Source organism: Lagenorhynchus albirostris, chromosome 2, assembly GCF_949774975.1.
Source record: "Lagenorhynchus albirostris chromosome 2, mLagAlb1.1, whole genome shotgun sequence".
NCBI lineage: Eukaryota > Metazoa > Chordata > Mammalia > Artiodactyla > Delphinidae > Lagenorhynchus > Lagenorhynchus albirostris.
Window position 1 is genome coordinate 49,133,631 of NC_083096.1, and position 26,720 is coordinate 49,160,350.

General features: G+C 35.3%; 1 protein-coding gene across 2 annotated transcripts in view; it reads right to left on the bottom strand.

Annotated features, from left to right (window-relative positions):
- XPR1 (xenotropic and polytropic retrovirus receptor 1) overlaps positions 1-26,720 on the bottom strand; it is a 191,070-nt gene that overhangs the window by 2,448 nt on the left and 161,902 nt on the right. The window contains exons 12-14 of one of the 2 annotated variants that reach the window (XM_060132192.1): positions 11,015-11,181; positions 7,715-7,854; positions 814-1,035 (exon numbers count right to left, since the gene is read on the bottom strand). In XM_060132192.1, the coding sequence (XP_059988175.1) occupies positions 814-1,035; positions 7,715-7,854; positions 11,015-11,181 (529 nt within the window). Of the gene's footprint in view, positions 1-813; positions 1,036-7,714; positions 7,855-11,014; positions 11,182-26,720 lie in introns of those variants that run through there. The other variant, XM_060132200.1, reaches the window with a different exon arrangement.

The window sequence follows — 26,720 nt, forward strand, 5'->3', positions numbered from 1 at the left end:
TCTTACTATCTGTTACTAGTTTTCGTCACATGGCTTTTCTTTCTGCCCCTCATTTCCACCTTCATGTCTTTACTATGCCTCTAGCCTATTCAAACACTCCCTTATCCTTTAGAAAGCTGCTCATGCTCAACCTGTCTCCTCCTTCACTCCAATCCACTGTGCTAACCACTGTCTCTAAATTTCAAATGCAGCCACAATATACCCTACATTTATTGTTACTTTTAGGAATATACAAAGTAAATGACTGATAAAAATACTTTTGTAGGTATTTAGTAAAAAAGTAAAAATAATAATAGCTTACACTTATCGAGCTCTTTCTGTGAGGAAACTGGCCTAAATCCCATGTCATCACAAATTTAATCTAACCAGCCACCCTATGAGCAGGACCATATTAATCCCAATTTAGAGATGAGGGATAATATAGAGAAATTAAGTGATTTGGCCAAGATGACTTAGATGGCAAGTGGCAGAACTAGGATTGCTAAAGTTTATAACTTGGAAATGATTTTTATACAAGATATACTGAAGAGTCAAGTAAATTATTTTCCAACAAATTTTCCCCAGTGTACTTTTAATGCCAAATTAGTAAGTATTAATTAGCATATTAATGACATTTTACACTATGTGTTCATTAAGACATTCTATATATAGGTTGGATCATATGAAACTGCTGTTATTGCTGGTTTTTGTGGTGAAACACGGTTGAACGCCAGCAATTTCACCTGGTTCAACCTGATAGCTTCTTAACTTAAATGTTATCCAGTACTAAAACCTGAAGGGAATTCATCTCACAGAAGTGGAAGCTATACATACTGAGAAGCAAGGCGAGGCCGGCGCAGGGATATGCTCTGGCTGTACTTCCATGGCCGATTCTTCTGGCGGTTTCGTACCCCGTCTTCCTGGTCCATCATCTGCTCTAGAAGCGTCTGATCATCTGCATTCAGAGGGGCCACAGAGATGTCCCTCACAGCACGGAATTCACCACAGTTATTCAGATGTTCATTCTCCAGGCGGAAGAAGTTCCACACAAATCGCCTTAGCAAAATGGGGTAGAATAGGCAAATTACTTATAAAATTTGAACATACTACTACTATCACCTGTAGACCTCCCAGTATAACAAGTTTCCACTCATAGAAACAAAAAAAGGAATTAAGGACTAGAATACTAAAATAAAATAGAAAAAAGATGGTGTGGGGGGGGTGTGGGGGGAAGGGGACAAGAAAGGAGTAGGCAAAAGAAAGGGACTCATGGCATGCAGTTTCAGAGTACTCATTCTTTCCCTTTATTGAACAAATATTTATTGAATGCCTACAATATGACAGGAAAAGGCACTGAATGAGACAAAGCCTCTTCCTGTATAAGTGCAATCTCTAATGACAGAGACAGATAATAAACAAGTAAACAATTAGCTAACGGTAAGTGCTCTGAAGAAAATAAAGCAGGGCAAGGGTATAGAATATGTTTCTTTGAAGAGATGGCATCTAGAAAGGAAGCAAGTCAGGTAAAGTCCTACAGAAAAGTATCCCGGGCAGAGGAAACAGCAAGTACAAAAGCTCCCAAGCTGGACAGGACTTTGGTGTGTTAAAACAACAGCAAAGTCAGTGGGGCTGGAGAGGAACAGGAAGGTTAAAATGGCAGATGAAGATGGAGAGGTAGAAAAGAAAGGGGCCTGATCCATAGAGGGCCTTATAAGCCATCGTGAAGAGTTTAGATTTTTAAGTGTGATAGAAAACAAGGAGAGTTCTGAGCTGGAGAATGATGTGATTTGTTTTAAAAAGATCATTCTATCTGCTGAACTGTGAACAGACCAAAGGAAGATGAGAACACCTGAAGGAAGACCAATTAGAAGCTGCTGCAGTAGTCCAGGAAAGAGATGATGGAGACTTAGATACAGCTGGGGATAACAGAGGTGATGAGAAGCAGACAGACTAGGGATTTATTTATGAAGATGAAGCCGACAGGACTTACTGACATGGGATGTGAGTGGTCTCAGGTTTTTGTTCTCAGTGAATGGTGACACCATTTACTAGAGATCTGGGTTGTTCCTATTAGGCCAGAGCCATTAGATATCCAAGAGGAAAATTCAGTAGCTACATGGACATGAGTTTGCAGTTCAAGAGAGTCTAGGACTATAGACAGCATAAGAACAGTATTTCAAGTCATGGGCTTAGGAATAATATAAGTGGAGGAGAGAAGATTAAAGAAGATTAAACCCTGGAGCACTCCAATATTTACAATTTGGGAAGAGGAAGAAGAACCAGTAAAGGAACTGAGATGGAATAGATAGTGAGACAGAAGAGTGTAGTTTCTGAGAAATCAAGTGAAGAAAGTGCTTTGCTGAGAGGTAAAATAAGATAAGTACAGAGAACTAACCACTGGATTTACAGAAAGAGGATAAAGAGGCAGTATGATCTAAGAGCACAGATTCTGGGAGACTGTCTAGATTCAAATCATGGATGCTGCCACTTACTAGGTGTAATAACCTTGGATGATTTACTTAACCTATGCTTCATCAGTAAAATGAGACAGTAACAGTACCTACCTCACAAGACTGTTGTGAGGATTCACTAAGTTAATACATGTAAAGGGCTTAGAACAGTGCCAGGTACATAGAAGGCAATACATAAGTGTTTGCTATTTTTATTATTGATTATTAACAAAAGCAATTTAGTTTGAGTATTGGGAAAAGAAGACTTGAGTTGAATTAAAGGGAGAATGGGGGAGGAGTCAGAGAGCAGAGACAGCAAGTACAGACATCTCTTGAAGAGTTTTGCTGTAAAGGAGAGCAGAAAAATGGGCAGTAGTTGGAGGAAGATTCAAAGGAGATTTTTTGCTTTGCTTTAAATGGGTGATAGAACATCTGATTCTATTATGAAGCTGATTTTTTTTTTTTTTTTGCGGTATGCGGGCCTCTCACTGCCGTGGCCTCTCCCGTTGCGGAGCAGAGGCTCCGGACGCGCAGGCTCAGCGGCTGTGGCTCACGGGCCCAGCCACTCTGCGGCATGTGGGATCTTCCCGGATCAGGGCACGAACCCGTGTCCCCTGCATCGGCAGGCGGACTCTCAACCACTGCGCCACCAGGGAAGCCCCGCAGATAATTTTTTAAAGAGAAAAAAATCAAGAATAAAAAAATAATTGGGCTTGCGTGGTGGCGCAGTGGTTGAGAGTCTGCACGGGTTCGTGCCCCGGTGGGTTCGTGCTCCACATGCCGTGGAGCGGCTGGGCCCGTGAGCCACGGCCGCTGAGCCTGCGCGTCCGGAGCCTGTGCTCCGCAACGGGAGAGGCCATGGCAGTGAGAGGCCCGCGTACCGCAAAAAAAAAAAAAAAAAAAGTAATTGAGCTCCCTCTTTTTACTAGAACAAAAATTTTTCTTAATGTATAAAGCAGCATACATGAAAGAGAAAGGAGTATTTGCGGGGAGGCGTTATTGGTGATGGAGAATTTCAGATCCCAAACCTAGACATCTGAGAAAGTGAAGAGGGGAAGGAGGGTTGACAAATGGTTTGGAGAGAGCACTGACAGCAACAAGTATACTGCTTCCAGATTCAATCTTATTTTATCAGGCCATCCTGATATACGTGCCCATCCTGACTCGGAGGAAAGCTATATACCTGTCTAAAAATATCTTTATTTCATCTTCATTTGTGAAAGATATTTTCACTGGGTAAAGAGTTCAGGTAGGGAGTTATTTTCGTTCAGCACACTTAAGATACCATTTTAATGACTTCTGACGTCCACTGTTGCTGTTGAGAAGTCAGCTGTGAATCTAACAGCCATTTCTTTAAAGATAATCCTTTCTTTTGGGCTGCCTTTTTTTTTTTTAATAAGCATTTTAACTAAAGCACAACATAAATATATAAAAGTGTGCAAATTTTAAGTGTGCAGGTTGGCTAATTATTATAAAGTGATCACAATGTGTAATTATCACTCAGAAACAAGAAATAAAAAATTACCATATACCTAAAGCTGCCTGTATGGCCCCCCTATGTTATCTTCTAGAGAGTTTATTGATTTACCTTTCATATTTAGCTCTGCAATCCACCTGGAATTGATTTTGCATACATTATGCAGTGGAAGTTGAGATTTATTTTTTCCCCCATATGGATATCCAGTTGACTCAATATCATTTATTAAAGAACCTTTTTTTCTCCACTGTTATATAGCCACCTTTGTCATAAATCAGGTAGTGTCAATGAATGTGTGGATCTGTTTCTGGACTCCCTATTCTATTGCAGTGGCCTCTTTGTCTCTTCTTTGTCTCGTCAGACACTGTCTTACTTATGGTAGTTATATAATAGGTTTTGATATTTGAGAGTATAAGTCCTTTACTTCGTTCTTTTCAGGATAGTCTTGGATATTCTTGATCCTTACTGCTACCATATAAATTCTAGAACTGGCTTGTCAATTTTCACATACATACATCTTTCATTAAATTTATTCCTTTAGGGCTTCCCCGGTGGCGCAGTGGTTGAGAGTCCGCCTGCCGATGCAGGGGATGCAGGTTCGTGCCCTGGTCCGGGAAGATCCCACATGCCGCGGAGCGGCTAGGCCCATGAGCCATGGCCACTGAGCCTGCTCGTCCAGAGCCTGTGCTCCGCAGTGGGAGAGGCCACAACAGTGAGAGGCCCACGTACCGCAAAAAAAAAAAAAAATTTATTCCTTTAGGTATTTGATACATTCCAGGGCTATTCAAAACGGTATGTTTTTTTAAAATTTCATTTTCTAGTTGTTCGTGACTTTTTTAGAACATTAATTTATGTCAATCTTATATATTCATTCTAATAGCTTATTTGTAAATTCTTTTGAATTTTCTACATATACAGTCATGTCACCAATGAATGATCATAGTTTTATTTCTTCCTTTCTAATCCTTATACTTTTTCTCTCCTCATTGCACTAGCTATACCTGCAGTATGATGTTAAATAGAAGTGGTGACAGCATGCATACTTATCTCATTCCTGATCTCCAGGGAGAACTTACAGTGTTTTACCATTAAATATGATCTTTTTTTTATTATTTATTTTTTTGTAGTGTTTACTTTTTTCATAAACAGGCATTGACTTTTCTCAATGGCATTTTCTTTATTTGTTGAGGGTTGTTTTCCCCTTTATTCATTAATGTGGTGAGTTACATAGATTGATTTTTAAATGTTAAATGATTTTTGAATATTACATCTTACATTCTGGGAATGAACCTAACTTGGTTGTGATGTATTATCCTTTTTATATATTGTTGGATTCATTACCCAATATTTTGTTTAGGATTTTTGCATCCCTGGACATGAGAAATATCCTTGTAGGTTCAGACATCAAAGTCATACTGGCTGCACAAAATGAACTGGGAAGTGTTCCTTTCATTGTCTCATTTCCCTAAAAGAGTTTTGTGTAAAACTGATATTTCCTCCTCATATATGTGGAAGAATTCCCTGCAGTTTTCTTTGTAGGAAGAATTTTAATATGGATTTATTTTCTTTACTACATATAAACCTATCAGATTTTTAATTTCCTCTTTATCGGTTTTGGTAAATTGTGCTTTTTTGAGGAATTTTTTCACTTCGCTTAAATTTCTAAATTTATTGGCACAAAGTTGCTCATAATATTGTCATGCTCTTTTAAAAAACATCTTTAGGATTTTTGATATTTGTAATTTGTGCCTTCTTTCCTTGATCAGTACTATTTAGACATTTTAACAATTTTAGTAGTCTTTTAAAAGAACTAACTAGCTTTGTTAATTTTCTCTATTATATGTCTGTTTTCTATTCCATTAATTTCTGTTCTTTATATTTTCTTCCTTCTACTTTTTTTGAGGTTTGATTTGCTATTTAAATCTTTTTTCTAATATCGAGCTGTATACTTTTCTAATATATACATTTAAGGCTATACATTTCCCTCTAAGCATGGCTTTAGCTATATTTCACCTTTTCTTTTGTTACATTTTCAATTTCATTCTATTCAAAATATTTTAAAATTTTCATTGCAATTTCAACTTCAACCATGGGTTATTTATACATGTGATGCTTAATTTCTAAACATTTGTGAATTTTCAGATATCTTTTTGTGATTTTACTCCTCTGAAGTTTGTTAAGACTTCCTTTACAGCCTAGAATATGGTTAATTTTGGTAAATGTTCCATGTGTAGCATTTGTATTTAGTACTTGTTGTATGCAGTCCTCTAAATATGTCAATTAGGTCAAGTTGGTTAATTGACTACTTGTTTACTACTGAGAAAAGTATGTTAAAATTCTTCTCTAAAATTGTAAATTTATCTACTTTTACTTTTTAGCAGTGTCAACTTTTGCTTTACATATTTTCAAGCTATGTTATTAGGTGCATACAAATTTGAATTGGCTATCACAAATGAATCTCAAAGTCTCTAGGTCTGGCAAATTTCTTTAGCACAAAATTGGCTTTAGTGTTCTGCTTATCCTGGGATATCTGCCTTCACTTAGCATTTGGGCTATTTTGTCAGATCACTAATGCTTTTAGGAAGATTAAAAAAACATTTTATCTGGTATTTTTAGTGTTTCCACTGAGAAGGTTGGGCTGAATAACCCAAATTGCTAAATTGCAAAAAACGATTCTTAAAAGATTTTAATTCTAATTCCTGTTCTAAGACTTTTTACCTCCTTATTTCTACTCATGACCCTTCCAATGGAGCCCAATTCTTTCTTTCCTTTCTTTTTTTGATTTAAAAACCTTTTATTAAGTACAACACACATTCAGAGAAGTGAACAAATCTGATGGGCACTGCATGATGAATTTTAACAAAGTGAACCCATCATGTAACTAGCACACAGATCAAAAAACAGAACATTACTCCACCCCTCACCCAAGGAGGTTCTCCTGGTGCCACTTCCAATCACTGTCCCACAAAGGCAAATACTATTTTGACTTCTAATACCATAGATGAGTTTAGCCTGCTTTTGAACTTTATAAATTTGGAATCATACAGGGACATACTCTTGTGTCTAACTTCTTTTGCTTAATATTTTGCTCTGTGAGATTCATTCATGTTGTTATTTAGTCTTTTGTTCTCATTACTGGATAGATTTGCATGTGTGAAAATACCACAATTTATCTATCCACTCTATATTGCTGGGCACTTGGGTAGTCTCCATTTTGGTCTGCTATAAATAGTATTGTTGTGAACATTCTTGTATGTGGGTCTTGGTGGCCTTAGGTTAGCACTCCTGTTTACTATATACCCAGGTGTTCATGCACAGCTTTGGTAGATACTGACAAAGAGTTTTCCAAAGTGGCTGTTGTACTAGTTTCCTCCTACCTGCAGTGTATGAGAATTCCAATTGTTCCCATTGTTCTACACCCTCATCAATACTTAGTGTGTCTGTATTTTTCATTTTAGCCCTCATAGGTGAGTAGCTATATCTCAAATGTAGGTTTAATTTGTATTTCCCTGGTGACTAAGCATGTTAAGAACCTTTTCGTATGTTCATTAGCCATTTGGATGTTCAAATGGAGCCCAGTTCTAAAAAAGCTTCTAAGTCATCACCAGCAGTTACTTTAATTTTGTAAGAATTAATCTCTTAGTCCTTCAATCAGGATTTTCCAACTCTGAGGCTGATGAAAAGTTTGAGAAAAGTTGGAAAATTTAAGCTTTTCAAGTATAAGTTTTAATAAATTCTGATTTACAAGTATTGAGCAACTTTTTAGGTAAAAAAGAATCTTTGATAAACTTTTCAGTAGTTTGCTTACCGGAAAACCTCAAGGGGAGCAAAGACAGTAGCAATGATGTCCCTAGAATGAGGCAACAAAGTCATGGAGGTAATTGAGATTTGGATAGTCCAAGCAAAGCGCAGGATCACATCCTCTATGATGGCACAGTAATAATAGGCCTGAGGAATAATAAGCAAATTGAGTACACTTACCATCACGTTTCTTACAAATAAGCACACTTAGCACAGTAACAAGAGTCACATATCCTACTGACAAGCACAGGTTAAAGAGTTTTATATTTTAGAAAGATTTCACCAATTTAGTTTTTTTCTTAAATGGTACAATATTTAAAATGAATTTATAAATATTGTTTTACTGAATTTCAGTAATCATTTAACAAATAAACTTCATTCCCATATTGTATACCAGGCTCTCTTCTAGACCCCAGAAATACAAACCAGATGAAATCCTTGATCTGACTGAAATTATACTCTAATGTGTATGTGATACACTAATGACTCAATAGTTAATATTAGAAAATATTAGCAGATTTATTAACTCTGTTATTTGCACTTTTATTCTCAAATTGCCTTACCCTCCATCTGAAAAAATTTTGCCTTGCTTTTTGATGTCAGTAAATAAACTTAAGCTTGGATTTCACATACATAGTTAAATTTAAGGAATGTTCCATTTTCACATGAGGAAGACAGCACTCAACTAATCTTTCCAGGTACTAGTATCCAGTATTTGAGAGTCCACGCTTACCTACACAAATCTTAAGTAAACAAACTGCCAATAGACCAGAACTGTAATTCACGGATTTTCTCACTATTAATCTCTGGATATCTAGCTCTTTAAAAATATGTATTTAAAGGTTATGACATCTATGGGAACTAGAACTGATATGTATTAAGCCATAGCACTTATTTTATTTTAAAAAATTTAACAAAGGAATACTAGTCATGTCAGAAGCCTATTAAACAAAAGAAATAGCAGTCCCCTTCTTGTCCCATTCTCTAGAGACAAACATTTTCAAAATTTGTAGCTATTTCTTCTATTATTTATCTTCCACATTTCTAAATAATGTGTGTATATTGCTATACCTTGATTAATCAATTTTAGACATTATCCACTGCTTACTATGATGAATTTTATGAAGAACACATTAACATATCTCCCTCTTCCCTCCCCCATCCATCCAATAGAGCGATAATGTAATTTTTGGATAAATCCACATGCAGTGAACTCATTATTAGGCCTCTCAGTGAAGAGCTACAATTTCATGTGTCTTTAAGAGCCAGTCAAGTGGATCCACATTTCACTGATGTGGGAGCTGATGTTACCAAAAATTGAAGGTCTTTTGGGAGGAATACACTTAACTTGAGGTCAAGAGATGCAGAAAAGTTAAGTTTTAATATGGAGATAACAAAAATGCTTCCTGGACCTGGGTATGGTGCTCAATAGTATGCGTTGTTAATGCCAAGGAACTGATTTTAAGGTACATACAGCTGTGTTAATTTTTAAATGAAGTACCACTGGACTCAGCAAATAGCTTCTTCCTTTTTTAAGAAGAATAAATTTTATTCCAATATTTGCCTTTTTAAAATTGAAAGGGGTATGGTGATCCCCTAGAACATTTTTCTTATACATTGCAAAGCATAATGTACAAAAGCATATACTTTATATATATATATATAATAACAAAAAAACTGATTCTATTAACTAGTTTTACTACATAGAAATCAAAAAGTTAGAACTATTTAAACGGAGGAACAAATATTTATATAAAGATATAAACAGTTCATCAAAGCAACCATTATAACAAGAAATAAATGTATTATCTCTCTCAGTAAGGCAAGAACAGTTCAAAGAGCAATAAGGCACATACATTTGGTGAACACAAAAGGCCATCTTTACTTGAATGCATGTCTGCTGTCTGACTTGTGCTTACTATTACTTTTTTTGATTTTCTTTTCAAATGAGACTTATAAAGATATATCTAGTATCTTGGTCATATATTCTAAATTCGCACATTGGGATTGCTACAGCTTATGTTAAAAAAAAAATCACTGTCAGTAAACATCTCCTTTTCTGTCTTCATTTGTTTATACAAAGTTACCCTAATATACTATTCTTCGTATTCACTCTCCTATCATTTATTTTTAATCCTCACACTTGAAAACAGCCTTCCCTAACCACCAATTAAATACTAAACATTCACGCATTTTCAAAGTGCAATTCTGAGGTACTGGTGACATTCTGACATAGTATAAAGTATTAGTGACCCAATTTATAATCTCCTCCACATCACAGAATTTTAGGACTGGGAAAGGATCAAGAGATAATCTACTGTAACACCCTACCTTATAGAAAAGAATACACCGTAGTCTGGTTGCCTGAAATTATACAGCTAGTTAGTGAGAGAGCTGGGATTAGAATTCACTTATAAGGATTCCCAGTTCATTGTTTAATTTCTTTCAATATCTGAGTAAAGATACTCTTGGCCTTTTGACTTTTTAACTCAGCCTCTCTCATCCTTTTATTCATATATATATAAATAAGATGCTAAAATAATTCCCATATAATTATCCATGTATTTTTGGATTAAATTGTAACTTTAGGAAAACTGATTGAAATAAATGAAAGGAGAAGCCTTCTTGATGCACCCAAGCAAAGTCAGGCACTCCCCTTTCCTTCGTGCTTTCATAGCGCTGCTCATTCAGTCAAGTATTTATTCATTCATTCCACAAACATTAAGTCCCTGTATGCCAGGGACTATGCTGGATAGTGAGGGATATAGATACCTAAACAGGTAATTAAAATACAGTGTGACGATTGCCATAATGGAAATTTGTATAGGGTAAAATGGGATTAGTACGAATGGCTAATTATGCTTGGAGAAATAAGAAAGGCTTCTTAGAGAAAGTAAAAAACTGACTTAAAAAGAAGGAGCAAGAGTTTGCAAGGTAAACAAAGGGGAAAGAGGGCATTTGAGATGGAGGGAATTGCATGGTCAAAATAAATCATAAATGACAGTAAGTTATTTATTCCTCTATTCTAGTCTTTATCACATTGTATTGCAATCTGTTTACTTATCTGTTTAGAATACAGATTAAGGCCTCCTTGAGAACCACAATTTTACTTTGTTTTTATTTCCTATAGCGTCTAGCATATAGTAAACATCTGATACATTTTTGCTGACTGAATGGATTAGTACTTTTTGGTAAGTATTTTCTCTAATTATATTAGGTTGGGATTGGGTATATATTGTAATAGGTACGCCTGAGTTGTTGTTTTGTTTTTCTTTTTTAAATAAACCCAAGGACTCTTTGTACATACTTTTTGGGGGTATACAATCTCTTCCCGGAGGAAAGTGTTTTCTCCTGCATTCTTATCAAAAAGACCCCAGTCCATCTTCAGATCCCAGATGAGGGTGTAACAGGAACTGATGATACAAAAGACGATCCACAGGTAAAAGAACACTACGGTGTCTGAGTGACCTCGTTCTGAAGAAAGAAAAGGGAAAGAGAAAATTACTAGATTCAGGTAAAATTCTTCATTAAATAAAACTAATTTAAAAACAGATTCTTTCTCCAGCTCCATAAAGGAAATAAGATTTTAAAAGAAATCTCCTTAGTAGGATCATTGTCTAACAAAAGTTAAATAATAAATCTGATTCTTCTGAAGTTCAAATAGTTATCAAACATTCATCAAATACACAAAATTTGTACAAATGTGCATTTAGAGTTTAGAGGCTTTATGGTGAAAACATAAAATTTCAAATAACTGCAATGGAGGTTTTGAATATTACAAAAGTTGTCATTTTAGTTTTTGCCATCAGGTGGCAGCTTAGGGTCAAAGATGAAAAAAATTTATGAAACACCAGTAACAAGGAATGTGCTGCATTTGCTTTAAGAAATTCTTGGATTGTTTTTACTTTAGAACAACATTTCCTTCATATATGTAGATCTTAATACTTATTGCGAAAGCAATCAGATAATTTTAATTCTAGGTAAAATGCCAGAAAGCAAGATTGATGAGGAATGTATCCTTAAGAACATATATGAAAGCAAACTTCTCTCAAATCACAAAGCAAAGAATGATATGTTTGCTTCTTTTGGATGTTATTTAATGATGCAAAGGCTTAATGTGACTTTATGCTGGGAACACTGTAATGTAACTTTGGGTTTTATGCCGAGAACACTATAAAGTGCAATAAATCAGAAAAATAAAAATAATTTGCAAAGGTAGTTACACAACCTAGTCTTTTTCACTCTCCAGTGCTCTGTATATTCTCTATGAAACTTTTCTTTGACAAGTCTGAAAGTCATCGTGATGTTCTTTGTATTCTCTGGTTGTAGGATACAGGTATATAACTACTACTAATATGGTCCTCAATCATCAGGAAAAAAAGGTGTCATCTAATTCAAAAAAAGTTTAAATTGTGGTTAGTTTCCCAAAGGCTTAGAAAGTAAAGGATGTATCATGCATTATCCATAATCCTTCCTATTAAAATAAACAAGTGCTGGGAATATCCTGGTGGTCCAGTGGTTAGAACTCGGTGCTTTCACTGCTGGGGCTTGGGTTCAATCTCTGGTCAGGGAACTAAGATCCTGCAAGCCATGCAGTGCGGCCAAACAAACAAAAAAACAAGTGCTTACTAATCATTTTTAGATAGTAAAATGTTAAGTACAGTATTATTCAAAGGCACCCTTTAGACATTTATAATCTAGTAAGTTGAAACAGCCATTTGTTATTGATGCTAAATTTGAGATCAAAATAAAATAAACAGGGGCTTCCCTGGTGGCGCAGTGGTTGAGAGTCCGCCTGCTGATGCAGGGGACATGGGTTCGTGTCCCGGTCCGGGAGGATCCCACATGCCGCAGAACACCTAGGCCCGTGAGCCATGGCCGCTGAGCCTGCGCGTCTGAAGCCTGTGCTCCGCAACGGGAGAGGTCACAACAGTGAGAGGCCCGCGTACCGCAAAAACAAAAAACCCAAAGGACTATGAGAACATCAAGAAGAATGGGACTGTTTCCAGCAGTAGGAAATAAGAGGAAGTAGCATTTGAGTTATTTCTAGAAGGATAAATAGTGTTGCAAAAGTCAGGCAGATGAGGCAAGGCTATTCAAGGCTAAAAGAAGATAATGAAAAGCCATGAGGCTGGGAAACTGCAAGATATTTTTGAAAAGTTGCAAGTAATCTAAGTCTAGTGTGGGTGAAACACAGAGGATGTGAGGGAGTGGGTATGATTTGAAATGAAGCTGGAAAAGACATTTTGGGTCTGACCGTGGAATGCCTTCTTGGGCCTTAGGATTAGATCTGTATTTCAGAAAAATAATGGGTTGGCAGGTTGCTTTCATCAGAATTACTTAGTTGGTTAAAAAAATACAGATATCTCTGAGCTCCAGTGTTGTGTTAGCATCAGTCTGTACCAGCTTTATGAATCAATTGTCAAATTTTCAAAAACTTTGCAAACTGGTTGTTAAACATAGTCATTATTAAAAATTAAATTACATAAACATAATTAGCTATATTAAAAACAAAGGTAATGAAAACTCAAATTCATCACTTCCTAATTACTTTACTAAATTTTGATATTATTTATTCTTTTAGGTTATATATGTTTATTTTATCTATATAATGGAAATACTATACATCTTTTTCCAACATTCCATGTTAATCATCTTAGTAGCTTGAAATTGGCTATGGTAGCAGTCCGTATTTACACCATGGAAATCAGCAAACACTGCAAATCAGTGCTCCCATCCCCACCCGAGAGCTAGTTTTTAAATATATACCAGCACACCACTGTTCACCTTCTCCTGGAAAGTCAGTGGTAGGGAACAGAAACAAAAGTTTTAAAAATGGTCCACAACTGATTCTAATGAACAGTCAAGCTTGGATATAAACACATTTTCAGGTTTAAACTATTTTCACAAAATCTTTTCATCAAGAGCAAATTTATTCTATAACATTGTGCCATATGAATTATCATTTAAAAGGTCTAACAAAATATTTACTTATTATCTAGGTTTAGTTGGATGTGTTCTAACATACCTGTTCACTTCATTCTATACACAGATATAGAATCTAGCCGAGTTGTATTGTTCAATAATTACCATCATGGTTGCATTCAAAAGAATTCCATAACTCATCTACTAAGGTTTGCAAAGAATAAAGCAAATTTAGCAACATAATAAAATTCACTCTTGTCGTATTTTCAAAACAAGATCAACACAGAGATAAAGACCTAAAAGGAATTGATAATGAAACTAAAAGTAACGTGCTAATTTTGTTATTTCTTCTAGATTTTAAAACAAGTTCTATCCTCAGAATATAATTCTTAAAATGGGACAATGGGCTATGGGGCTTCCCTGGTGGCACAGTGGTTGAGAGTCCGCCTGCCTATGCAGGGGACACGGGTTCGTGCCCCGGTCCGGGAAGATCCCACATGCCGCGGAGCGGCTGGGCCCGTGAGCCATGGCCGCTGAGCCTGTGCGTCCGGAGCCCGGAGCCTGTGCTCCGCAACAGGAGAGGCCACAACAGTGAGAGGCCCGCGTACCGCAAAAAAAAAAAAAAAAAAAAAAAAAAAAAAAAAAAAGGGACAATGGGCTAAACTGCCTTCCTCTAAACCCATATTATTTCTATGAAATTGCTATGAAACATATACAAGGACTTATTGACTTAAAAAAATATACTTTAACAGAATATTTTATAATAAGTAATTTTTATCTTATGAACTTCTTCACACAATGATTTGAAGAAATCAAATATTTCGTCTACATATGCTACATTTTGGTCTTTTTAAAATTACTACCCTATGTGATCATTTCCATCTCCCAAATGAGGAGTGCTTCTCCCTGAAATCATCTGCCTTCATTGGTATTCAGAGGTTGTACCGGGAAGATATTATCACTTTAGGCAAGCAATTACATCTAATTCTCTGTTGGCTAACTCTGGTAGCCCACTTTAGTAATGTTCAGAATCACAGAAAATCAAGTCATTGGTATTCCACACTAAGCTTCTATTACACACCGGCCATGTTAGAAGCATAATTAATACCAGACAAATGTATGGTAATTGGTATCTAGTGAATCTAAAACAAATAAAATAAGCTTCCTAGAGTTTTGTACCCATTAACCATCATAGGAAGGATAAAGCAAAATAATATGTTGGGAAAAGTGCTGAGAGAGAAATCAGAAAAATTACATATGGACATCATTGTGAGTCATATTTCAGGAAGGATATTTTAAATATGAAAAAGTGGCACTGTGTAAAAACAAAGTGAACAGTTTTCTTTCAACCAAAACCTTTCTACTCTGGTAAGAGCTTACCAGGTTTTAATCTGAAATTAAATAAGGAAACAAATAAAATAGACTGGGGACACTGTTTTCAAAGCTCAAACCTATATAGGTAAGCTGAGTTATGAGTGAGTTTGGCTATCAGTTTATCCTAGGACAGGCAAGACAGACATTATATTCCCATTTTACAGTTAAGGAAGCTGAAGTTCAGCGAGACAGTCAGTAAGTGGCAAGATAACTGTATTTGAAGTCACAAGATCTGGGTTTGAATCCAGACTCTGCCTCTTTCCAACTCTGTGACTATAGAAAATTCATAATCTTCAAATGATTGAGACAAAAATGGAAATCATTAGGCCTAAGGATAAATGAGGAAACTAGTAATAGGAATCTTTAACCAAGGAACTTTTTTTGTACTAGACAGCACTGTTTCTCTAAGTCCAACTCAACTTGAAATAATAGTTCCACAAAACTATTAAGTAACATTAAAAATATTTCTAAGGTATGTGGAAAACAGAATTTAAAAAGTATACACATATTATTATTTCAGACTGTATATAACTTTATGTTTATAGAAATACAGAGGTAGCTATCCCTGATGAGGAAAGTAAGATTATTAAAGGGATTCATTTTAACTTTATGTGTTTATGTATTATTTGAATTTTGTTTTTATAGCCATATATACATATCCATGTTTTATTTGTATAATTAAACTAAAAGAAAAAGGAAGAAAGTGGGCTAAAGAAAACAGTTACCATCAGGGTGATGATATTTTATAAATGATTTAAACAAGAGTTTAATGCTGCTATATTGTTTTTATAATAAAAAAGTACACAGGAATTCATTTATTCATTCAACAAATGCTTACTGAGTGTCTACTACTATAAGCTGTGTTATTTATTATATAGCTATAATACTTAAGATCAGCTGCAAAGAAAAATCTGTTTACTTCTACATTCAACAAACATATGCTGAATGTCTACCAGGTAACCAGGTATATTTTAGAGCACAGAAAGGTACTGAAGAACTATTAAGGACTAAGTGTGAAAGAGGAGGGATGTAAAATAAACAAAAGCACAATGTGAAAGTGCAACTGTGGAACTGTGCATACAGGAGGAATCAATAGGTTAGGCTTTCAGGACGGGAAGAGCCAGGAAAGGCTTCCTGGAGGGGGTGCTACTTGAGCTGAGTCTTGAAAGTTAACAGTCTTGAGTTAACCAGGTTTGTGAGGCAGAGAGAGCCATATCAAAGAATAGAAACCATTCATTCAACAAATGAACACCTACTTACTATATGCCAGATATTATTCTAGATACCAGGCACACAGCAGTGAATCTTATTCACCAATGGGCAAATTTCCTACCCTAATGAAGCTTACTACTTTAGTTGGGGTAAACAATTATCAGATATACAAGTAAACAAGACAATTTCAGACAGTGAAAAGTGCCGAGAAGGAAACAGAACATGGGGACTTCTCTGGTGGCGCAGTGGTTAAGAATTCACCTGCCAATGCAGGGGACATGGGTTCGAGCCCTGGTCTGGGAAGATCCCACATGCCACGGAGCAGCTAAGCCTGTGCACCACAACTACTGAGCCTGCGCTCTAGAGCCTGCAAGCCACAACTACTGAACCCGTGTGCCACAACTACTAAAGCCTGCATGCCTGTAGCCTGTGCTCTGCAACAAGAGAAGACACCACACACCGCAATGAAGAGTAGCCCCTGCTCGCCACAACTAGAGAAAGCATGCAAGCAGCAACAAAGACCCAGTGCAGCCAAAAATAAATAAATAAATAAATAAATTACAAAAAGAAAAGAAAACAGAACATGGTGACATGATTGAGACTGGCAGAACTCCTTTAGATAGTGTTCAGGCAGAGAAGGTCTCTAAGTTGATATCTGAGTAATGAGAAGGAGCCAGCTACATGAAAAGCTGGAGGAAGACTTACCTATATAATATTACATTTTCTAGTAATCATAATTTAAAAGGTAAAAAGAAACAGGTAAAATTAATTTTAATAATATATTTTGTTAATCTAATATATCTAAAATGTTATTTTAATGTATAATTAATGTATAGAATAAATTATTATATAAAGTCATTGTGGCTATTAGAATAGAGACAGTGAGGAAAGGCAGAGTACTGTTTTGAGATACAGGAATGAGAAAAGGAAACAGATTAGACCAGGTGGCTTACTGAGACAAGGAAAGCCTTTTTAGGGTGAGAGACTGTTGAACGTATATATAGGTTGAAGGGAAGGGGCCAGTAGTGACGAAGAGATTGAAGATTTAGGAACGAAAAGGGGTGACTGCCAGAGCAAGATCCTGAAAGAGACAGGAGGAAATGAGGTCAGAGCACTAAGGTGGGAAACCTTGTTCCAAAGTCTGGGAAAAATACGGTGAGAATGGATTTGGGTTAAATAAGTACGTATATAGGTAGAAGATAGCTAAAGGAAAATGACTCCTGATAGGTTCAAGTTTTTCAGGGTATAGGAGACAAAGGTAGTCTGTAAAAGTAAAGAGGGAAAGACTGAGTTGGAGGTTTCGAGAAAAGCAATGAGAGTTATCATGAAAACCCTTTTCAAGTTAATATCCTTTTCTGAGATGACAAAAATTTAATAATAAAAGTTAGCAAAGGACAAATTAACATGTGTAAGTTCAGAAAGAGGGTAATATCTCCTTCCTATGATTTTTTTAATAAAACATTTTGTTTGTGCTTATACTATTTTTTATTATGATATAAACATACTTTTTCTCTCTTTCCTATAAAACTGTACCCTATCTAGCATTTTAAAAAGAATTTAATTTTACGATGGAGTAAACTGTATATGTGTTTATATTTTCCATTAAATTGTAATGTCTTTTAGGGAAAGATCTCATGCCAGCATTTTTCCAAGGCCTATGTACTCCACTCCACACAGCGGGAACTCAATTAATTTTTGCCAAATTGAATTCAGGGCAAGTGCTGTGTTTTACTCACTTTTAAACTTTCTGTACAATGCCTTACAGTCCAACAAATAGCTGGGGAAGGCAACATGGTTTCTGGCAGCCTACACATACAATGTGTCCCTAAAAACTTGTATATAGCTGAATATGAAAAAGACAAGTAACAGATGTACATGTTATATGAGGATTTTGTTTCCTGAGAACTAAAAATAAGAAAATAAAACCCCTTATTATATCTTCCTTGTCTTTTAGACATAATATTTAATGACATTATTCCCAACATCTTACAGACATTTTTCGTTTTTACTCTTTACAACAGAACACAGGATAATCTCTTCAAATTGAATGAGTGTTGGCAATGACGTTTAAACGTTGCTGCTTTCAGTATGCCTAACGATTTCCATCTTTGCTTTTAATGGTATTAAATTCGAGACATTTCTTTTCAATAATGAAGTGTACTATCACATATAATTCCCACTCATTTTAATAAAAATGTACAAAACAGAACAAAATATTCAAATAATCACACAAATACACTAGTATTTGTGACAAAGAAGGTGATGCTGCCAAAGCTGTTAGCTGGCAGCTAGTGCTACCATGTGAAAGCAGGAAACATTCTGAATCCAAAGGATAACTAAGGTGTGTGTGACTATCTGCAAAGTCTTATAACATAATACCCAAAATGTCCAGCTTTCAACTGAAAATCACTAATCATACCAAGAACCAGGAAGATCTCAAACTGAGTGAAAAAAGTCCATCAGTAGATGCCAAAAATGAGATGAGAGCTGCTGGAATTATTTGATGAAAATGCTTTTATGAATAATTATGAAATGCTTGAAACAATGAAAAAATAGGAAGTCTCAGCAAAGAAATAGAAGACATAAAGAAAAACCACATGGAAATATTAGAACTGAAAAATACAATAACGAAAATAAAAAACTCAGTGAATGATGTTAACAGCAGAATAGAGAAGACAGAGGAAATAGTCTGCAAACTGGAAAACAGGAGAATAGAAACTAACAAAGCTGAACAGTGGAATGAAAATATATTTAAAAAAAGAAAAAGAAGAAGAAAGAAAAGAGATTCAGGGACCTGTGGAACCATAAAAATGTTCAAACATCTGTGTCATCGGAGCCCAGAAGGAAAGAATAGGGAGGGGCTGAAAAAGTACTTAAAGAAGTAATGGTCGACAACTCCTCAAATTTGATAAGAGACATAAACCTACAGATTCAAGAAGTTGAGCAAACCTCAAATAAAATAAATCTAAAGCCAAAACACATTAAAATTAAACTTCTCAGGCTTCCCTGGTGGCGCAGTGGTTGAGAGTCCACCTGCCAATGCAGGGGACACCGGTTCGTGCCCCTGTCCGGGAAGATCCCACATGCCATGGAGCGGCTGGGCCCGTGAGCCATGGGCGCTGAGCCTGCGCGTCTGGAGCCTGTGCTCCACAACGGGAGAGGCCACAACAGTGAGAGGCCTGCGTACCGCAAAGAAAAAATAATAAACTTCTCAAAACTAACGACAAAGATAAAAACCTGGAAAGCAGTCAAGAAAAACCCAATACCTTAATGGCCGGGGTTAAAACAATATGATTGACAGTGGATTTCTCATCAGAAATCTTCCAGAGGCCAGAAGAAAGTAGCACGAAATTTATCAAGAGCTGGAAAAAAAAAGAACTATAAACCCAGATTTTTATACTCAATGTATACAAATTCTTATACTCAATATCCTTCAGGAAAGGAAGGGGAAATCAAGACATTCTCAGATAAATGAAAACTAACAGAATATATTAGCAGATCTACCCTGAAAGAATTGTTGAATTCTCTAAACAGAAAGAAAATAATAAAAGAAGGAACCTTAGAACTTCAAGAAGGAAGAAAGAACCAAGTAAGCAAAAATATGGGTAAATATGATAGGCTGTACTTTTCCTCTTGAGTTTTCCAAAGTATGCTTGACAGCTGAAGCAAAAATTATAACACTGTCTGATATGGTGCTAAATGTATGGAGGAAATATTTAAGACCATTACATTATAAATGGGGGAGGGTAAAGAGATGTAAAGGGAGGTAAGGTTTCTATAAGTCACTCAAAATGGTAAAATGATGACACTAGGACACTGTGATAAGTTATGTGTATACAATGTAATACTGAGAACTACTAAAAAACCTATACAAAGAGAGACACTCAAAAATGTTATAGATAAATCAAAATGGAATTTAAAAATATTCAAGTAAATACAGAGAAATAAAAAGCAGAGAGAGCAGAAAACCAAAAAAGAAAATGGCATACTTAATTTAAGTTCTAACATATCAATAATTACATTAAATGTCAATAGTGTAAATATATCACTTAAAAGAGATTGGCAGAGGGGATTAAAAACTATGACCCAATTACATCCTGTCTACAAGGACTCACTTCAAATATAATAATATAACTACGTTGAAGGTAAAAGTATGGAAAGATATGCATCATGCAAACAATAATCAAAGGAAAGCAGGGTGGCTATTTTACTATCAAATAAAGTAGATTTCAGAGCAAAGAAAATCAGTGTAAACAGACAGGGCCATTATATAAGTATATTAGAGTCAGTCCACGAAGAAGATGTAGCAATCCTCACTGTGTCTACATCAAACAACCAGAGTAGCAAAGTACATGAAGCAAAAGCTGATAAAATTGAAAAGAAAAATAGACAAATCCACAATTATAGAGATTTCAACTCTCCTCAACAACTAATGGAACAAGTAGACAGAAAATAAGCAACAATATAGAATTCAACATCATTAACTAATAGGATCTAATAAACACTCCACCCTACAACAGCAGAACATACATTCTTTTCAAGTGCCCAATGAACATATAGCAAGATAGGCCAAAAAAATCAATAACAGAAAAATCTTCAAACACTTGGAAACTAAACAACACACTACTAAATAATTCATGGATCAAAGACAAAGTCTCAAGGGAAATTTAAAGAATACACTGAACTAAATGAAAATGAAAATGTAACATCAAAATTTGTGGGACTTGGCTAAAGCAGTGCTGAGAGGAAAATGCATAGCATTATACATATAATTATACATACAACTGCGTACATTAGAAAAAGAGAAAAAATATCAAATAAATAGTCTAAGAACCCACCTCAAGAACCTAGAAAAAGAAAAGCAAAATAAATCCAAAGCAAGCAGAAGGAAGGAAGTAATCAAGATAAACACAGAAATCAGTGAAATTGAAATGAAAAATGGAGGAAAAAGATCAATGAAACAAAAAGCCGATTCCTTGAAAAGATCAATAACTAAATAATAATAATTCTGGAATGGATAAAAGTATGTGTTTTTCCCTCCTCTCCTGCAAAAAGACACAGTGTCATTTCTTTAACTAAATGGAATGCTACTGACCATAATTATTTTGCAAAGAAATAAAAGGATCCTAAAAGTTTTTGACACCGTTTCAAGTGCTTACTTTATGAAGCTGTAAAAAAGCTTCAGGTACTACATTCATAAGGGTAGAAACTTTTTTCTTAGTTAAACTGAAAAAAATTAAGCCACAGACACAAGCTAAAATTACAGCCAATTAAAAATGGAAATAAGATTGTGTAAGATTTAACACAGCAAGATCCTTTTTGACCCACCTCCTAGAGAAATGGAAATAAAAACTAAAATAAACAAATGGGATATAATGAAACTTAAAAGCTTTTGCACAGCAAAGAAAACCATAAACAAGACGAAAAGACAACCCTCAGAATGGGAGAAAACATTTGCAAATGAAGCAACTGACAAAGGACTAATCTCCAAAATTTACAAACAGCTCAATATCAAAAAAACAAACAACCCAATCCAAAAATGGGCAGAAGACCTAAATAGACATTTCTTCAAAGAAGATATACAGATTGCCAACAAACATATGAAAGAATGTTCAACATCACTTATCATTAGAGAAACGCAAATCAAAACTACAATGAGGTATCACCTCACTCCAGTCAGAATGGACATCATCAAAAGATCTACAAACAATAAATGCTGGAGAGGGTGTGGAGAAAAGGGAACCCTCTTGCACTGCTGGTAGGAATGTAAATTGATACAGCCACTATGGAGAACAGTATGGAGGTTCCTTAAAAAACTAAAAATAGAACTACCATAAGACCCAGCAATCCCACTACTGGGCATACACCCTGAGAAAACCATAATTCAAAAAGAGTCATGTACCACAATGTTCACTGCAGCTCTATTTACAATAGCCAGGACATGGAAGCAACCTAAGTGTCCACTGACAGATGAATGGATAAAGAAGATGTGGCATATATATACAATGGAATATTATTCAGCCATAAAGAGAAACAAAATTGTGTTATTTGTAGTGAGGATGGACCTAGAGTCTGTCATACAGAGTGAAGTAAGTCAGAAAGAGAAAAACAAACACAGTATGCTAACACATATATATGGAATCTAAAAAAAAGGTTATAAAGAACCTAGGGGCAGGACACGAATAAAGACACAGACGTAGAGAATGGACTTGAGGGAATGGGGAGGGGGAAGGGTAAGCTGGGACGAAGTGAGAGAGTGGCATGGACTTATATATAATACCAAATGTAAAATAGATAGCTAGTGGGAAGCAGCCACATAGCACAGGAAGATCAGCTCAGTCCTTTGTGACCACCTAGAGTGGTGGGGTAGGGAGGGTGGGAGGGAGACGCAAGAGTGAGGAGATATGGGGATATATGTATATGTATAGCTGATTCACTTTGTTATAAAGCAGAAACTAACACAACATTGTAAAGCAATTATAGTCCAATAAGGATGTTAAAAAGGAAAAAAAAATGAACTGTGAAATAGTTCAAAATTTACTTAAAACAAAGTAGATAAGAACTTCTACATCCCCCATGCCTATAGCCTACTGCTTAAATCAAAGAAAGTAAAAAAAAAAAAATCAATTGATCTGGTTTTGTTCTTTAGAAAACCATGTTGTTGTTGTTTTTTTCCCCTTCCTGGCATCCTAACCTCTTCTAAGTAAGTGTTGTCAAACACAGTGTTGCCATACATTTGTGCACTGTGATCAATTGTAATTTGTTACTAATGTTGAAGTATTTATTTTATTTACTTAAGTCTATTAAAGAATATCAATATTAACAAAAACAAACAAAAAAGACTGTATAACATTTAAGTAGTCATAAGAGCAGTATACAGTAATGAGTTGAATAAAATATAGATAAAAAAATAAATGTTAGCAAAAAATGACAATATATATTCTACATTATGATTAACAGATCTAAGAAGGAAGTGAGAGTATATATAATAGGAGGTATGCACAGAGAAAGATGGAATGCCAAAATCTCTTCCACCATTTTCCACACAACCTGCCAATACTCTAAACTAGTATAACACATCAGATCTAAAAAAGCCATCTGAAACAATTCTTAATCTCAGAGTCCAAGACTGTGATGTCTTTTTATAGAAACCTCATTTGATGCATTTTCTTTCAAATTGGGTATCAGAAATAGAGTAAAAGTTAAATTATCCCAAACTTTACCAGGACTTCTGAAACATCTATTCAAATATTTAACCTAGGAAGCATCTCATCAATCACAGTATCAATTCACTTTGAGATTTAATTAAAAATAACAAAACAAAAAGACAACCCTCAGAATGGGAGGAAATATCTGCAAACAAAGCAACCGACAAGGGATTAATCTCCAAAATATACAAACAGCTCATGAAGCTCCGTATCAAAAAAACAAACAACCCAATCAAAAAATGGGTGGAAGATCTAAATAGATATTTCTCCAAAGAAGACATACAGATGGCAAAGAACGTGAAAAGATGTTCAACATCATGAATTATTAGAGAAATGCAAATCAAAACTACCATGAGGTATCACCTCCACCATCCAGAATGGCCATCATCAAAAAATCTACAAACAATAAATGCTAGAGAGGGTGTGAAGAAAAGGGAACCCTCCTACACTGTTGGTGGGAATGTAAACTGGTACAGCCACTATGGAGAACAGTATGGAGGTTCCTTAAAAACCAAAAATAGACCTACCATATGATCCAGCAATCCCACTCCTGGTCATACATCGGAGAAAACCATAATTCAAAAAGATACATGCACTCCAATGTTCACTGCAGCACTATTTACAATAGCCAGGATATGGAAGCAACCTAAATGTCAATCGACAGGGGAATGGATAACGAAGATGTGGTACATATATACAATGGAATATTAGTCATAGAAAAGAATGAAATAATGTCATTTGCAGCAACATGGATGGACCTAGAGATTGTCATATTGAGTGAAGTAAGTCAGACAAAGACAATTATCACATGATATCGTTATATGTGGAATCTAAAAAAAGGGTACAAATGAACTTACCTACAAAACAGAAGTAGAGTTACAGATGTAGAAAACAAACTTATGGTCTACTAATGTTTACTTAAGTGTGGCCAATGAATCACCTTTAGTAGAAGCACCATGAGGTGCATGTTAAAAATGTATAAATTTCTGGATCATCACCCTAATCCTAGTGAATCAGACTGAAGGTGGGCCCAATATTATGCATTTTAAAGTAATACTTCATGGTGATTCACACATATACCGAAGTTTGAGGATCCCAGCATTACATCATGCTGCCTTGTTGGAAATAACTTTTTAAAGTAGAAAAAGGAATGGATTCAGAGACTGAGAATTATGGTTTTGCTACTTACTGCCATGTGACTCAGGGCAGGCAATTTAACCTTCCTGATATATTAAAATAATAATAACATCTACTTTCTCTTAGGGTTAATATCAGGTTTAAAATGAAATAATGTGTGCCAAGATGCTACATATTGACAAATAGCTCTATTAGAATAAAAGAATATAAAGAGCTGAAGGAGCCTTAGAAAGACAGTCTAGGCCAACTCCATTTTAATTTTTTTTAATGAAAATAACTATTTTCCTGTTTATAAAAGAACTTGTACATTCACCATAAAAAGTTCATAAAAGGGCAAACAAAGTGAGAGCACTGGGCAATCATATTACCTATAAATGTTATTTTATTCATTTAAAATTTTAATATTCTTTTCATTTTATAATTATAATCAGAAGAATGTTAAATAATAGTGATGATTGCAGATATTCTCATGTTAGTCCAGATTTTAATGAGAATGTCTCTAACATTTCCCCTCTAGTCATGATTCTAGTGGTTAGTGTGGGATGCTGATCGATAGATTGTGTGTGTGTATACATATATGTGTATATATGTGTGTATATACTGATCCTATATGTATACACAGTACTTGCTATATTTAAGAAGTATCCTTAAAAAAAAAAAAAGAAGTATCCTTATGTATTTTTTAATTAATGAATGTCTCTGGCATCTATCTAGATGATCACATGGCTTTTCTCCTTCTGTCTATAGTGATATGGTAAAATATTCCTAAATTATCTTAGTCGTGGTAACTCCAAAGCCCATGTTCTTTCTCTCAACATGAAACACTGCCATTCATTAAGATGGCGCTTTTAAAATTCTTACTGGCAGAGGATTTGATTAAATTGAGCAGAGAGATGGATCTGGCTTTCTAGGCAAAGACATTCCACTTTCTGCAACAGAAGGTTAAATGAAGGATAAATTTTAAACACTGATTTCAAATATTAATTTTTTTTTAGTTGAGGAAGGAAACATAGTTAGTCATATATTCATAACTGAGAAGGAAGAGGAAGATTATACAACGGATCCTAGACTTTCAGTTCATCCTTCTTCAGTGATTCAGTATTTTCTACACCAGCTATGAAACGTTGTGCAAGCTTCAATATTCCACTTTGGTGGATGTTCATTTCTTTTGAAAAGACTTCCTGGTAAAGTTAAAACAGCTGCAAGCAGTACAATTCTACTTTTAAAAGAAATATGCTCTAGGGTATTATTCAGAGGCAACCAAAAAGTATTTACAGAGAGCCCTGAGAATCCCACATGAGGAAACAAAGAAATGTAACACATCAATGTGATATTTAAGCAGTAGGTAGATGCTTTATTTTCCCTCCTATTAAGTAGCAGCACTATTTTTTTAATATGTGAAGAAAATACTGCTTTTAATATAAGAAAAATTTCACTCTAAACATTTCAATTAAAACCACATCTTATACCTCATTCAAAATACTACCAGTGAAACTAAGTATTAGCTTACTGGTCTTTGTTTCCATATTTTACTCGCTACATTCTAGGAAGCATGCTGGAATGTTTATTAACAATATATATTAAGGAAATAGCCAGCCAGCTTTAACAAATACCTAATTACCTCTGGTATTTCTCAGGAAGTGAATTTCATGACCCTAACAAAGAATAAAACTCTAAACAAATTATTCATGTCAATCCATTCTTCCATCACTTGCAACAATGTCAATATGTTAGTGTTTGTCTCCCTTCGATTCAAGAAAGACTTTCAATTTTCTTCCAGAGAGAAATTATTTATATAGTTGAGGTGACTCCACATTGCTCTTACTAATAAAAGCATGTGACTGTTAATGTGAGATAGCTAGTTCCTGGCAATGTCTTTGGTTTTCCACGAATGTGGCCATTAGGACAAAGGGATCACAAAGTGGGCCTAACCATATAAAAGTACAGTCTAATTATTCTCTCTCAATGTACCTTTGTGCTTCCCCAAACACAAATTTATCTGGCACTTGTAGGGATAGCACACTACCCTATCTGATCTTCCTTTGTTTACTACGAGTTTAACATTTCACCTTTGGGAAGAGCTCAGGTCATTCTATAACATTAGAAGGCAGTACGGTAGAGAAAAATAATCACAAGACCTGGGTGTGAATTCTAGCA